General features: G+C 44.6%; 2 protein-coding genes across 8 annotated transcripts in view; one reads left to right on the top strand and one right to left on the bottom strand.

Annotated features, from left to right (window-relative positions):
* LOC109936375 (gastrula zinc finger protein XlCGF26.1-like) overlaps window positions 1-16,349 on the top strand; it is a 56,799-nt gene that overhangs the window by 28,587 nt on the left and 11,863 nt on the right. Inside the window, exon 2 of one of the 3 annotated variants that reach the window (XM_048619686.1) lies at window positions 10,569-10,582. The exons of the other annotated variants lie outside the window; for them this stretch is intronic. Within the exon in view, the coding sequence (XP_048475643.1) occupies window positions 10,569-10,582 (14 nt within the window). The remainder of the gene's footprint in view (window positions 1-10,568; window positions 10,583-16,349) is intronic. 3 annotated transcript variants of the gene reach the window in all.
* LOC109936376 (zinc finger protein 239-like) overlaps window positions 1-16,349 on the bottom strand; it is a 43,338-nt gene that overhangs the window by 24,277 nt on the left and 2,712 nt on the right. For 3 of the 5 annotated variants that reach the window (XM_048619683.1, XM_048619681.1, XM_048619682.1), the window contains one exon: window positions 2,635-2,956. The exons of the other annotated variants lie outside the window; for them this stretch is intronic. The gene's annotated coding sequence lies outside the window, so the exon portion shown is untranslated. The remainder of the gene's footprint in view (window positions 1-2,634; window positions 2,957-16,349) is intronic. 5 annotated transcript variants of the gene reach the window in all.

The raw sequence follows: 16,349 nt of genomic DNA, 5'->3' as shown, positions 1-16,349 counted from the left end.
ACCTAAACAGCATTGTGGAAGTATATACACCACAGGAACTGCTGTGGCTCAAGAACAAACTGATCAACAATTCTTTTTTTATTCATTTTTATTCTTTTATACAGTTGTGGGATGTGGACATCGTTAGCTGGCAGCATTTATAGCCCAACGATAGCTGCCTTTGAGAAGATTGTGGTGAGCTGGCTTCTTGAATTGCTGTACACCCACAATACCAGCAGGGAGGGAATTCCAGGATTTTGACCCAGCAACGCTGAAGGTATGGCAACATATTTTCAAGTCAAGATGATGAGTGGCTTGGAAGGAACTTGCAAGTGTGGTGTTCCCATGTATGTGCTGCCTTGTGCTTCTAGATGGAAGTGCTCGTGGGTTTGGAAGGTGCTCTGTAATGATCTTTGGTGAATTTCTGCAGTGCATCTTTTAGATCCTACATAATGTTGCTACTGAGGAGGTGGTGGAGGGACAGGATTTTGCGTATGTGGTGTCAACCAAGCAGGCTGCTTTGTCCTGAATGGTATCAAGCTCCTTGAGAATTGTTGACCACTTGGGACTGATAATACATTCCAACCCTGCTAATGACTGTCATAATCCCATAATTAGTTGGAAGTATCTGCATATATTATCTGCATTAAAAGCTTCTACAAAAATAAATGTTGCCAGTGGGTGCCAACAGTTTTGACTACATCTCAATAGCTGCTCATTCTGGTCTTCTCCATGCACTGTGGATACTGGGCCTGTATAGTCAATCTTCCATGTTCCCCAGGGCTTTCATTAAAATGGGAACTTTGATTTCATAGGCCTGGATTAATTTGGGCAAAAATGAGGCACAGTTACAGATGGCAATAGACAAACTGGTGCCTCCTCAGTCATCAATGTTAATAATGTGAAATTGTGGGGTTATATGGTCATATGAAATAGGAACAGGAGAAGGCCATTCAATCCATTGAGCCTATTCTGCCATTCAACAGGATCAGGGCTGATCTGACATTCCTCATGTCCTCTTTCCTGTCCTTTCCCCACAGCCTTGATTGTCCGAACTGACCAAGAATCTATCTCAGCCTTAAATACACACAATGACTCTGCCTCCAGTTCTCTGTGACAAGGAGTTCCAAAGACTCAGAACCCTCTGAGAAAAGAAATTCCTCCTCATCTCAGTCTTAAATTGGTGCACCTTTGTTCTGAGACTATGTTCTCTGATCCTTGACTCTTTCATGAAGGGAAACATCCTTTCAGCATTTAATCTGTGCAGACACTTAAGAATCCTACAAGTTTCAATCAGATCACCTCACATTCTTCTAAATTCCAATTAGTACAGTCCAAACTGGTTTAACGTTTGCTCGTAAGACAATCCCTCCATACCAGGGCTCATCCTAGTGGACAATCTCTGAAGTGCCTCCAATGAAATAACATCTTTTCTTAACTAAGGAATCTTCCCAGTGGATAATGGTGATTTTAAATCACTAGGAGGAATGAAGGCTAGCAGAGCGGGCATGTGCTTTTTTTAAAATTCACTCACAGGACATGGGCATTGCTGGCTGGGCCAACATTTGTTGTCCATCCCTGCTGCCCTTGAGAAGGTGATGGTGAGCTGCCTTCTTGAATAGTTGCAGTCCACATGCCGTAGACCTACAATGCCATTGGGGAGGGAATTCCATGATTTTGACTGACAATGAAGGAACGGTAATATATTTCCAAAGAAGGATGTTGATTGGCTTGAAGGGGAACTTGCAGGTGGTGGAATTCCCATGTATGTGCTGCACTTGTGCTTGTAAATGGAAGTGGCCCTGGGTTTGAAAGGTGCTGTCTAAGGACTGCTGATGAATTTCTGCAGTGCATCTTGTAAATGGAACATACTGCTGCTACTGAGCATCACGAGTGGAGGGAGTATTTATTTGTGGATGTGGTGCCAATCAAGTGGGTTGTTTTGTCTTGGATGATGTCCAAGCTTATTGAGTGTTGGTTGAGCTGCACTCATCCAGGCAAGTTGAGAATATTCCATCACACTCCTGACTTGTGCCTTGTGGACAAGCTTTGGGGAGTCTGGAGGTGAGTTACTCGCTGCAGTATTCCTAGCTTCCGACCTGCTCTCTATTTTTGAATCCAGAAGTACTCTTACACACAACTGACGTTTTTTTTTCCAATCACTAAATCACCTGTGCTTTTTTTTCATCTATTAACCAGCACCAGTAAATCATCCGTGTTTCCAGTTGAAAAGTGACACAAAGCCCGCAACCCATCAAAGTTGAGAGGGAGAGGGCGAAAGGGCTAATCAAAATACATTTGGAAGGGGAGATAAGGAACTCTACCCCCTGCAGTCTGACCTACTCTTATAGTCGGCCATTGGATTAATGAACCTGCGAAATAAATTTATCTCAATCGGATGATAGATAATTTCCTGCCTCTCCGGGAAGGTGTCAATGCGTTGCGTGCCCCAGCGTTCCCCACGGTTGTCAAAATACTGAGGACACGCTTAAGAGAAAGGCGCGCAAGCTGGACGTAGTGCCGGACAGTAAATCTGGAGCATGCGCAATGTCACGTCGTTGCCGATCCGTGAGAGTGCGGAAAGCCGAAATGAGTGGGGGGAAGGCAGCAGTGCATGGAGCCGTAGGAAGATGCGCGGGAGGGAGGAGTGCAAACCTTTGTAAAAAAGCTGTTGGCGACCGCAAACGGATAAGAGCCTCTAAATCTGTCGTAATAATAAACTCCCCGCTGCTCAACCCAACGATAGCCATATTGGTTGCTCAGGTAGTCGCGCGCATGCGTGGTCGGACTCCCATCTGAGGAAGGGTCACCGGACCCGAAACGTTAACTCTGTTTTCTCCTTCACAGATGCTGCCAGACCTGCTGAGCTTCTCCAGCAACTTTGTTTTTGTCCCATCTGAGGTTCTCTTGACCAAGACAGTAATCAGTGACCCATTGATTCTCTATCTTCAAGCTGCACACAGGCTTGAGAACTGAACTGGGGCAGAGGAGAGGGAGGGAAGTAAATAGTTGCAGTATCATAGAGTCATACAGCACGGAAACAGACCCTTCAATTCATTCGTTCATTCGTCCATTCTGACCAGATATCCTAAATCAACCTAGACCTATTTGCTAGCATTTGGCACACATCCTTCTAAACTCTTCCTATTCACGTACCCATCCAGATGCCTTTTAAATGTCGTAATTGTGCCAACCTCCACCACTTCCTCTGGCAGCTCAATCCATACATTCGCCACCCTCTGCGTGAAAATGTTGCACGTTAGGTCCCTTTTAAATCTTTCCCCTCTCATCTTAAATCTATGGTCTCTGGTTTTGGGCTCCCCTACCCTGGGAAAAAGACCTTGGCTATTCACCCTATCCATGCCTCTCATGATTTTATAAACCTCTAGAAGGTCACCCCTCAGCCTCCAACGCTCCAGGGAAAATCAGCCCAGCCTATTCAGCCTTCCGCTACAGCTCAAACCCTCCAACTCCACCAACATCCTTGTAAATCTTTTCTGAAACCTTTCAAGTTTAACAACTTATAGTGGGGAGACCAGAATTGAATGCAATATTCCAAAAATGGCCTAACCAATGTCCAGTATAGCCATAACATAACATCCCAACTCCTACATTCAGTTCAATAAAGGTAAGTGTACCAAATGCTGCCTTCACTACCCCGATATCTGTGACTGTGGTGTCATTGGCTTGGTCAGGGAGGAAGTGTGTTTGTTGCAGAGACCATCAGATGTGGAGACTGTTGTATGACTAAAGAATAAGAATGTCAGAATTGGAAGAAAGATAGGCACACTTTAAATGGGAAAGGCAGGAGGCTAGAGGCTGCTGGGGTCTGGAATGCACTGCCTAGTAGGGTGGTTGAGATGGAAAACCTCACAATCTTTAAAGAGTACTCGGATAAACACTTGAAGTATCATAATGGTCAACGCTATGGGCTTAATACAGGAAGGCGGGACTAATATTTTTGGTGGTCCAAACTCAATTGCTCGAAGGAATTCAATTCTGTATTATTAGAGGTCACTTGTGCCAAGGATCCTGCTGCACCACTCAATAACATTATGGCTGATTTAGTTGTGGTCTTAACTCCACTTTTTTTACCATCTCCCTCACACCTGTGATTCCCTTATTGATCACAAATTGATCTTCTATATCCACCATTCTAGCCTTCACTGCTTATTGAAGAAAAAGAATTCCAAAGACTAATGACACTCAGAAGAATTCCCTCCGCATCTCAGTCTTAAATAGAGGACGCCTTACTTATCAACTGTACCCCCTAAATTTTCAATTTCCCCCATGAAAAGTAGCTTCCTCACAGTATTCATCCTGTCAAGCCCCAATGAGTGTTTGTGTGACTTGCTTAATATTTCATCATGAAACAAAGTCCATCATGTGAGTAATAGCCCAGTGACCCTTCTATCAATTGCTTTCAATTCAAGCATATCCCAGCTGTTAAATATTCCTGAGCGAAGCAGCAGGAAGAGACAATATTGTCAATTTTTGTCTAATTGTAATGGATTTTGCAAATTATTTATACAGAAGGGGAGCACTTCAGCACAGCAAACTCAAATGAGTCTGTCTTACCTGAATTTTGAAATTTGACACATAAATTATATCGCTGTCTTCAGAGTGTTGGAAGATAAGAATGAAATTTTTATCTGAGTCCAGTGCTTCTGATAGCTTTCCAGCCACAGCCTTGAAACAGTGGAATTGTCTTTGAGGTGAGTATTTTTGAACATTCATCTCCAATTTAGTGCTATGCTATTAAGATAGCTTTTATTTATTCCAGATTTTTATTGAATTCCAATTTCATCAACTGCATAAAAGTAGCCGGGGGTTCTGGGTTACTAGTCCAGTGACATTACCAATATGCCACCACCTCCCTGTCCTTTGCTGTGGATCTGAGTCAAAATCCATTCTGTTTTACTTCTGCCTTCCCAGATCATCTCTCTGCCAATGTCTGACTTCCTCTCCTTCTGATAATGGATGTCTTTTTACCACGTTCTGTATTTTGCTGTGATTTCTGCTGATTATATTTAAGTGAAGTTTCAACTGCTGCCCATTTCCAGTAATGTTCTGCTGATCTACCAGCTTTATGTTTGCATGATCAGGAATTGTCTTTCTTACACATTTTAGTTGTGCTTCTCAGCTTTTATCGATCACTAAATTCTGCACTATTTTAATTGCCATAATTGAAATGCTAACAGTTGTTTTCTTTTCACAGATACTGCTTGACTCGCTGTGTGTTTCCAATCAGTCAGAAATACATTAGGATAGTTGATTGAGATGGAGCAAAGGAATAGATAAGAATTTTAGCTGCAGATAAGGTGAAACCAGGATGGCGTTAGTCAGCATTACTGAGGTGGGAATAGGAAGTGTTGGTGATGACAGAGATTTGTGGTCAGAAGCTCGATTTAGGGTGAAGCAATGACACAGATGTTATGAACAGTCTGTTCCTCCACACACTCAGACAATTTCTGGGGAAAGGAATGGAATTGGTGGCTAGAGAGTGGAATTTGTACAAGACATCGAAGATGATGGCTCTCGTTTTCCCCCCCGCACCAAGATTTAATTAAAGGAAATTTCTGTTCATCCATCATTGACATGAGCCCTGTCAGGTTGGGGAACATAGAAGTGATGACTGTACAAATAAGCCTGTTTCCCAAGTCCATCTAGATATTAGATAGAGAACAGGATAACCCAGACACTCAAGAAACTTAAACATGAGAAATCACTAACACTGACGACGTCAGAATGAAACCAGATCACTAAAATATCCCTCACTTCTATGGACTTCCCAAGATACACAAACCTGGAATACCACTCAAACAATAGTCTTCCTACCGGGCACACCTACATACAAGCTAGTAAGGGAAATACAATGGAGATTTAAACACATGATTAGCAGATCCCCACACTCAATCCATTCGGCCCAAGACACAAAAAATAGATGAGGATGAAATCATGAGTTCCTTTGATGTTACAGCACTATTTATGGCCATTGACATAATGTTAGCCAGAGAGACACTAGCCACACTACTAGAAGGACCAGGAACACTGACCCTGAACACCATCAACAACATCAACAAGGACAGCTTACTGAAACCAGTAGAGTTATGCCTCGCAATGCACTTCACGTTCAATGACCAGATAAACAAACAGATCAATGGCACACCGATGGGATCACCCATCTCAGGCCTCATTGCGGAAGCAGTGATGCAGAGCCCTTCCTATAATCCAAATGAAACTGTGGATAAGATACGTGGATGACACATTTGTAATAATCAAAGGCACAAAAGTACATAAAACCCACCAACTTGTTAACAACATCTTCACAAGCATAAAATTCACTAGAAGGAAGAAAACAACAAACAGCTCCTGTTCTTAGTTTGTCTCTCTACCATTACATCTAACGGCAAATTCTGGACCCGAGTATACAGGAAGGCCACACACACGGACCAAATCCTGAACTTCAATAGCAACCACCTCACCATACACAAACAGAGCTGCATTAAGACACTATTTAAATGAGCCATATCACATTGCAACACCCCAGAACTCTGGAGAATGGAAGAGGAACACCTGCACAAAGTGTTTACTGACAATGGATACCCAATAAGTTTCATCCACAGATGCATACAAAACAAACGATGTTAGAAGACACGGTACAACAGAAGACACTAGTAACACTACCCCACATCAAAAATACATCAGAAATGACAACCAGACTCCTTAGACCGCATAAGATCATGATTGCACACAAACCTACATCAACGCCGCGTCAAATGCTATCAAAGACTAAAGACTCCATACTGACAGTAAACAGGACTAATGTGATATACAGAATCCCATGCAGTGAGTGCAATAAACATTACATTGGACAAACAGGGAGGAAACTAATGACCAGGATAAATGAACACCAGCTGGCAGTAAAAAGACGCGAACAATCTTCACTTGTCTCAATATTCACAGACAATGAGGGCCATCAGTTCAACTGGGACAAAGTGAGCTACAGACATGCAAGGCAATTTCTGGAAGCCTGGTTCTCAACAAGGGACTCCATTAGCATAGACGCAGAAATAGACCCCGTATACAGACCACTGCTAAAAAATGGAAATGACAAGACCCACCGCACCAGAGCATCATATAAGTTTGGAACAGAGCAGAACACCAATGCTTCGATTAGAGGTTGCATTGATGATGTTGCCTAGAATGGTAATGAATCATCTGCATACTATGGAACAACCGGCTCGGTGAACTAACGAACAACTGCATCCACAACCCGAGCTACAAATTTTTGCTGTGACATGATGAGCTAAAGGGTTTATCTGTGCTGTAGATCTCTGAGTATGCATTTGGTCTCCCCAGTGTAGAGGACTTGACATTGTGAGCAGCAAAAGCAGTGGACTAGATTGTAAGAAGGATGAGTAAATTACTGATTCACCTGGAGATGATGTTTGGGGCCATGGACAATATGGAGGGAGGAGGTAAATGGGCCAGGATGACACCACAATGGAAAGGTGCCATGGGAGGGGAATGAAGGATTGGAAGTGATAGGGGTATGGACCAGAGGGAACAGCTTCTTAGAATTCTGACAGAAGAGGAGAAGGGAATATGTGTTTGGTGGTGGCATCATGCTGGATGTGGTGGAAATGGCAGAGGATAATGCCAGATGGTGGATAATGAAGACAAGAGGAACCCTATTGTGATCTGGGAAGGGAAGGGATAAGGGCAGATTACTGGAAATGGGTTGGACACAGTTGACAGCCCTTTCTACCATAGTCAGTTTGAGGGGGTGGGGAGGAGTTTGACGAGGTACCTCATGGCGGATTGGTACCAAAGGTGAAGTTACATGGTGTCAGGTGTGAGCTGACAAGATGGATACAGAGATAGTAGGAATCGCAGATGCTGGAGAATCTGAGACAACAAGGCGTAGAGCTGGATGAACACAGCAGGCCAAGCAGCATCATAGGAGCAGGAAGGCTGACGTTTCGGGCCTAGACCCTTCTTCAGAAATGGGGGAGGGGAAAAGGGTTCTGAAATAAATAGGGAGAGAGGGGGAGGTGGATAGAAGATGGATAGAGGAGAAGATAGGTGGAGAGGAGACAGACAGGTCAGAGAGGCGGGGATGGAGCCAGTAAAGGTGAGTGTAGATGGGGAGGTAGGGAGGAGATGGGTCAGTCCAGGGAGGACGGACAGGTCAAGGGGGCGGGATGAGGTTAGTAGGTGGGAGATCGGGGTGGGGCTTGAGGTGGGAGGAGGGGATGGGTGGGAGAAAGGACAGGTTAGGGAGACGGGGACGAGCTGGGCTGGTTTTGGGATGCGGTAGGGGGAGGGGAGATTTTGAAGCCCACAAACCTGACTGCCCTGGTCGACCCATTGTCTCCACCTGCTCCTGCCCCGCCGAACTTATCTCCACCTATCTCGACTCCATTTTCTCCCCCTTGGTCCAGGAACTCCCAACCGACGTCTGTGACACCACCCACGCCCTCCACCTCCTCCAGAACTTCCAATTCCCCGGTCCCCAACACCTCATCTTTACCATGGACATCCAGTCCCTATACACCTGCATTCCCCATACAGATGGCCTAAAGGCCCTCCGCTTCTTCCTGTCCCGCAGGCCCGACCAGTCCCCCTCCACTGACACCCTCATCCACTTAGCTGAACTCGTCCTCACCCTCAACAACTTCTCTTTCAATTCCTCCCACTTCCTTCAGACAAAGGGGGTGGCCATGGGTACCCGCATGGGCCCAAGCTATGCCTGCCTCTTTGTAGGTTACGTGGAACAATCCCTCTTCCGTACCTACACTGGCCCTAAACCCCACCTCTTCCTTCCCACGAGGAGCTCGAACAGTTCATCCACTTCACCAACACCTTCCACCGCAACCTTAAGTTCACCTGGACCATCTCTAATACCTCTCTCTCTTTCCTGGACCTCTCTGTCTCCATCTCTGGCAACCACCTAGAAACCGATATCCATTTCAAGCCCACCGACTCCCACAGCTACCGAGAATACACCTCCTCCCACCCACCTTCCTGCAAAAATGCCATCCCCTATTCCCAATTCCTTCGCCTCCGCCGCATCTGCTCCCAGGATGAGGCATTCCACTCCCGTACATCTCAGATGTCCTCGTTTTTCAAGGACCGCAACTTCCCCCCCTCAGTGGTCGAGAACGCCCTCGACCGTGTCTTCCGCATTTCCCGCAACTCATCCCTCACACCCCCTCCCCGCAATAACAACCAAGAAAGAATCCCCCTCGTCCTCACGTACCACCGCACCAACCTCCGGATCCAACGCATCATCCTCCGACACTTCCGCCATCTGCAATCCAATTTCACCACGAAAGACATTTTTCCCTCCCCACCCTTATCTGCTTTCTGGAGGGACCACTCTCTCCATGACTCCCTTGTCCGCTCCACACTCCCCTCCAGCCCCACCACACCTGGCACTTTTCCCTGCAACCACAGGAAGTGCTACACCTGCCCCTACACCTCCCCCCTCACCCCCATCCCAGGCCCCAAGAAGACTTTCCACATCAAGCAGATGTTCACCTGCACATCTGCCAATGTGGTATACTGCATCCGCTGTTCCCGTTGTGGCCTCCTCTACATCAGGGAAACCAAGCAGAGGCTTGGGGACCGCTTTGCAGAACACCTACGCTCGGTTCGCAGTAAACAACTGCACCTCCCAGTCGCGAACCACTTCAACTCCCCCTCCCATTCCTCAGACGACAGGTCCATGCTGGGCCTCCTGCAGTGCCACAACGATGCCACCCGAAGGTTGCAGGAACAGCAACTCATATTTCGCTTGGGAATCCTGCAGCCCAATGGTATCAATGTGGATTTCACAAGCTTCAAAATCTCCCCTCCCACTACCGCATCCCAAAACCAGCCCAGCTCGTCCCCGTCTCCCTAACCTGTCCTTTCTCCCACCCATCCCCTCCTCCCACCTCAAGCCCCACCCCGATCTCCCACCTACTAACCTCATCCCGCCCCCTTGACCTGTCCGTCCTCCCTGGACTGACCCATCTCCTCCCTACCTCCCCATCTACACTCACCTTTACTGGCTCCATCCCCGCCTCTCTGACCTGTCTGTCTCCTCTCCACCTATCTTCTCCTCTATCCATCTTCTATCCGCCTCCCCCTCTCTCCCTATTTATTTCAGAACCCCTTTCCCCTCCCCCATTTCTGAAGAAGGGTCTAGGCCCGAAACGTCAGCCTTCCTGCTCCTATGATGTTGCTTGGCCTGCTGTGTTCATCAAGATGGATACAGAACTGGTTTAGTCATAGGAGACAGAGGGTAGCAGTGGAAGGAAGCTTTTCAGACTGGAGGGCTGTGACTAGTGGCGTTACACAGTGATCAGTGCTGGGACCTCTGCTCTTTGTGATCTACATAAATCAATTGGAGGAAAACATAGCTAGTCTAATTAGTAAGTTTGCAGATGATACAAAGATTGGTGGAGTTGCAGATAGTTAGAAGGATTGTCAGAGGATACAGCAGGATATAGATCAGTTGGAGGCGTGGGCAGAAAAATGGCAGATGGAGTTTAATCTGGATAAATGTGAGGTGATGCAGTTTGAAAGGTCAAGTATAGGTGGAAATTATACAGTGAATGGCAGAACCCTTAGGAGTATTGACATGCAGAGGGATCTGTGTTTGCAGGTCCATAGATCACTGAAGGTGGCGACACAGGTAGATAAGGTAGTAAAAAAGGCCAATGGCACGCTTGCCTTCACTGGAAGGGGCATTGAGCATAACGATAGACAAGTTATGCTGCAGCTTTACAGAACTTTAGTTAGGCCACACGGGGAATATTGCAAACAGTTCTGGTCACCACACTACCAGAAGGGTGTGGATGCTTTGGAGAAGGTACAGAAAAAGTTTACCAGGATGTTGTCTAGTATGGGAGATTTTGGCTAATGAAGAAAGTTGGATAAACTGGGCTTGTTTTCACTGGAATGCAGGAGCTTGAAGGGCAACTTGATCGAAATTTATAAGATTGTGCTTGGTATGGATAGAGTGGAAAGTATGAGGCTTTCTCCCAGGTTGGAGGGTTCAATTACTAGGGGTCACAGATTCAAGGTGTGAAGGGGAAAGTTTAATAGAGATGTGCGAGGCAAGTTTTTCACACAAAGGGTGATGAGTGCCTGGAATGTGTTGCCAGAGGAGGTGGTGGAAGCAGATACAATAGCAGCATTTAAGAAGCACCTGGACAAATACATGAATAGGAAGGGAATCGAGGATTATGGATCCTGCAAGTGAAGACTGTTTTAGAATGGAAGGACAAAATGTGGCAGCACAGGCTTGTTGGGCCAAAGGGTCTGTTCCAGTGCTGTATTGCTCTTTGTCCTTGTTCCTTGTTTTCAGTTAAGTAAGGAAGGACATGTCAGAAGCCCATTGTGCAAGGTAGCCTCACTGAAACATATCAAACAGTCAGAGAAACTGAGGGAATGGAATACAGTCCTTACAGCAGGATGTGAGGAAGTCCAGTTGAGCTGGAATTGGTAGGATTGGGTTTGTCATGAATATTAGTAGATGGCCTACCCCTGGAAATGAAGTCAAGAAGTGTTAGCAATGAACCAGGTGAGGGTGAGACAATGGTGAAAAATGGAAGCAAAATTGATGAATATTTGCAAATCTAGATGAAAGCAAGTCACGGCATAACCAGACAAGGAACAGTGGGAGCAGTGTTCAAGAAAGGACTGGAAAAATGAATGCTCCACAAACCCCACAATACTACAGGCGTGATTGGAGAAAATGACTAATTCATTAACTTCAGTCCCAGTCTACACATAGGGGCTTGAGAACTGAACACAGGTGGAATACAGGGAGGGAGGAAACTAAGAGTGGAGCAAAGAAATGGTGCAGTTGATTTAGATTTCAGCTGGGGAAGGACAGCGTGCACAATAAGGTTTGTTACTTTAAAGGAATAGGAGAGGAGAAAACATTCCATCAAACTAGAATTGCCTGGTCTGAATTTCTGTCCCGTACTTGCAGTGATGACTTTTTTAAACTCTTTACATTGTATTAGAAAGCAAGGATTTACAGATTCAAAACTCAAACCAAAGATCACTTGGCTCAAATGTCATCCAACATGACGAGGAGAAATCTTTCTCTGCCATCTGAGAAAAGATTTCAAACATCAGTGTGACTGGAAAATAACTGAAACACATAGCTGAGTGATAGTGTACCAATAAAAGAGTTTAACCAGTTCCACAGCCTGAAAAAATATCACACCATATGTAGTGGGGATAAACCATGTACATGTTCTGTGTTTGCACGACACTTCAACAGATCATCCAACCTGAAGAGAGACGTGGATACACACCAAGGAGAAACAGTGTGGGTCTGTGAGAAGGTATTCAATAGGCCGTCTGAGTTGCTAATGTACTGCACAATAACACTGCAGAAAGGCTATTCTCCTGTTCCCCTCTCTCATCAGGTCTTATCAATCTCCTTCAAATAAGCCAGCAGTATCCCCTCCTCAAACTAAAAATAACCTCACCATCCTCGCCTCATCTCCAAACTCCCTTTCCTCTCCAAGATCCTCGAACATTTTGGCACCTCCCAAATCCATGCCTGTTGTTCCCTCCAATCAGGGTCGATATAGTCCTGAAACAGCTAAAATTAAAGCTGCAGGTTATATCCAATGTGACCGTAACCAAGCTGTTCTTTAACAAGGTTGACTGACCACACCATTTTGTCCAAGCCCTCTCTACAGTCTTAAAAATCAGAGAAGATAATGGACTTGAACAGGACAACAAAAAGCAACACAGCTGAGCGGGTCTGCTCTATCCTGGTTCCACTTTTCTTTCTCCAGTCATAGCCAGAGTTTCACTGGAAATGTCTTGCCTCCCCACTCACACAGTTTCCTGTTGTATCTCCAAAGTTATCTGGCCTTGGCCTCCTCCCATTTCTCATTGATGTGTCCTCACAATTACATCATTTGAACAATACACTTATCACATGTACCCTGACAGCTCCCAGTGCTACCTCACCATCACCCTTTCCACTTTTGTGAAATTATCAGACTTGTTCCTCTGATAACCAGTGGTGGATGTAGAGAAATTTCTTCCAATTAAGTACTGAGAAGACAGAAGCCATTGTTTTAAATCCTTCATGAACAACTTCATCCCTCTCCCCACCAACCATCTGAAACCAAAGCAGACTTTTTGGAGGTTGATGTCATGCTTGACCCAGAGGTGTGTATGTCCCAATGATTTTCTAGTCACAACGATGATTTACACGTGGAACAGGGCAACATTTTCCTGTTCATAATTGGAACCCAATCATATATAAGTGACTCTAAGATCTTGGGATTTTGCTTTGAGTTTCCCAACTTCTGATCCATCACCTTCTAATAGCCTGTAAATAGTGTTTACAAAAGTCATCTGTATAAGTAAATGATTGTAATTCAGAACAGAAGATTCTGGTTTCTATTGAACATTTGCTCCACTTTCATTCCACCGAATCTATAAATCCCTGTCCCATACATTCCTCCCCTCTCTGCTCCTTGTTGCAGGTTCAGTGTCCACTCTTCTTCTCTCACCTCCCGCCATTAAAGCAGTGATTCAGGCCGTGGCTCAATCCTCTCACTCTCATTCTGTCAAATAATGCAGGTCACAACAGCAAATTATCTTTCATAACTTTATTATTCATTTTGAATATTTGGAAAGAGTCAGCTTTTCCCAATAGAGGGGAATGGAAAGTCCAAAGATTAATTCCTTCTCTCCAGCTGTGTTTATCAGAGTTACATTTAGACAGACTCACTCATCAGACTATCATATCTCACTAAATTACAACACAAGTTGTGCCCGAGTTACATTTACACAGACTCACTCAAACAACAATTGCACCAAGTTATACTCAAAACAAGCTTTTAATGTAACAAATTGGTCACAAGGAGTTTCACAGGAGCATTGGGACTCAATCTTGGCCAAAGAGATTGTTTATAAGGAACAATTTCAAGGAGGAGGAGAGTGAAGTAGATGGTGGAGAGATTTAAGAGGGAATCCCAGAGCTTAGTGTCATGGCAGCTGAAGGCACAGCCAAATGATGGAGAGATTAAAGTCAGGGTTGTTGCCCCAGTATGTCTGACAGCCCATGTTTAAGGCACCATATCTGAACTTTGAGACACACTTTGATCTTCTGGGGTCTCAGAGAAAATCAAGTCCCCTGTGAACACATACTGTAAAAAGTTAGGACTAGTTGAGACGTCCAGTATACTCAGTGGCAATTGACTTAAAGTGACTTAAAATCATCTGGATTTCAGTATTACAAGAAAATGATTTAGCAGAGATTAAAAGAAAAAGTCAGGAATACTGAAAAACTGAACAAAAAGAAAGGGGGTGAGCAATATACAGGTCACTCACCATTCAAAAGGTTATTAATGCTCACTGTTTCAGGGGGACTTCTTTGGGATGATCACTTCCCAATATCATCTGCCTTCCCTACACTGAATACTCTTTTGACCTTTCCTCCACATAACACACATCTAGTCAATGTCTCCTAGCCTGGATCAACAATCAGAAATGCCTAATTTTAGATTGGGGGAGGTGGAGATGTAGCTGTGATTGCTCCTTTTTTCAGAAAGGAGTGGACTTGACTGCAGAACTCGATTGTGAGTCAGCTTTGTTGAGATAAAGTTAAGACAAGACAATCGAGCTTCGAGCAAGCTACAGTGACAAAGTAAGGCTGTAATCTCCAGTTTGATTGGTCTTTGATCTTCAAGCTTTCTCTCTTTTTCTCTCTGTGGGTGTTTATCTTCTGATTCTGGTTCATCTCCTAACACGTGGCTTTTCCTCAGGAGGGTTTATTTATCTGATTTTCTGCCTCTTATCTGATTGACCCTTCTTTGTGCAGATGCAATTTGTGATCATGTTGACACTACTTAATCAGATTTTTTTATTCACTTGTGGGATGTGGGTGCTGCTGGCTGGCTAGCATTTATTGCCTACCCTAGTTGCCCTTGACAAAGTAATGGTGAGCTACCTTCTTGAACTGCTGTAGTCCGTGTGCTGTAGGTAGACTCACAAGGCTATTGTGATGGGCGTTCCAGGAATTACCCAATAACAAAAAGGGGAGATACACATCGCACAGAACAGATGAGTGATTTGCTTTCAACATTATTCTGTGATCCTTTTATTGCAAGGCTGCTACATATCTGTTGTCATTTATTTCATTGACATCCCTGTTTTAGCTTACACAGCAGCTTTTACCTTGAAGCTCTAGTACATTTTTTTGAAACTTGACCAACGGCCAGGATCCTGTGCTATCTCTCCCACACTGTTTCCAAAGTTTACCTGCATTATTATAGTCAGGTGAGTTTCTAATGAATTGAGATGTTAGCATCTAATAATCAGATTAAATTATTTTAGTAGTAGCCCAAAAACCTTGGGACCTTGGCACCTCTACCAATGGGGGAAAGTGATGAAAGTGCAGATACTGATGTCTTCAGAATTATTTCTAAATTATTCTTTCATGCGTTGCAGTATCTGCTGGCCATCCCATAAATGCCCCTGGGTTGGCTGGTTTGTGAGGTCATTTTAGAATGGCTCTGGGGTCATGTGTAGTCCAGACTACATAAGGATGGCAGATTTCTTTTCCACTGAAAGACATCAGTGAACTTGATGGTTTCTATGGCAATTGTAGTTACCTGATTTGTTGTAAAAACAATCAATTATAGTTCCCATAGTCACCATCACTGAGACTGCATAAATCTGAGATTGAAAGCTATTGAATTTAACTTCCAGCAGCTGGGATTGGTGAAATTTGATGTCTTGTCTCCAGAACTTTATCCTGGGTCTGAGTAAACTAGTCCAGTGACATTATTGCTGCACCACTATGGTTTGCCTGTCTTTTCTGCCTGTTTAACTTATCTATCATATCCAAACTGCTGCTCACTAATAAAATGCTTTGGAATCACCTCTGACTTCAACCCTGTTTTTTGGTATCTATGAATCCTGGACAAAATCTCAACTTCCACCATTCATCATTAATCATCCAGACCCTGAAGACAGTTGTAACAGAGCTTCTGTGTCCTGGAGCTCAACAATGGAACAGAGTAGGTCAAAAACATTTCTTACACACACCAGGACTAACCGACACATTCAATTCGGGATATAAAATTGACAGCAGCGATAAGCAGTAGAATCCAACCCAACCAGTCACTCATGAATTGGCTGGTGCTGTAGCAGGTTGGAAAACTGAGTGAATACCATCCCACACATTGAGCAAGTGAATGGCCTCTCCCCTGTGTGGACACGCTGGTGTTTCAGCAAGTTGCAAAACTGGGTGAATCCCTTCCCACACATACAGCAGGTAAATGGCCGCTCTCCAGTGTGAACTCGCCTGTGTCTCAGAAGATCATTGCTGC

The sequence above is a fragment of the Rhincodon typus genome, chromosome 43 (genome assembly GCF_021869965.1).
Source record: "Rhincodon typus isolate 14 chromosome 43, sRhiTyp1.1, whole genome shotgun sequence".
Classification (NCBI taxonomy): Eukaryota; Metazoa; Chordata; class Chondrichthyes; order Orectolobiformes; family Rhincodontidae; genus Rhincodon; species Rhincodon typus.
The sequence above is the reverse complement of the archived record's forward strand: the minus strand, read 5'-3'. Positions and strand labels throughout refer to the sequence as shown.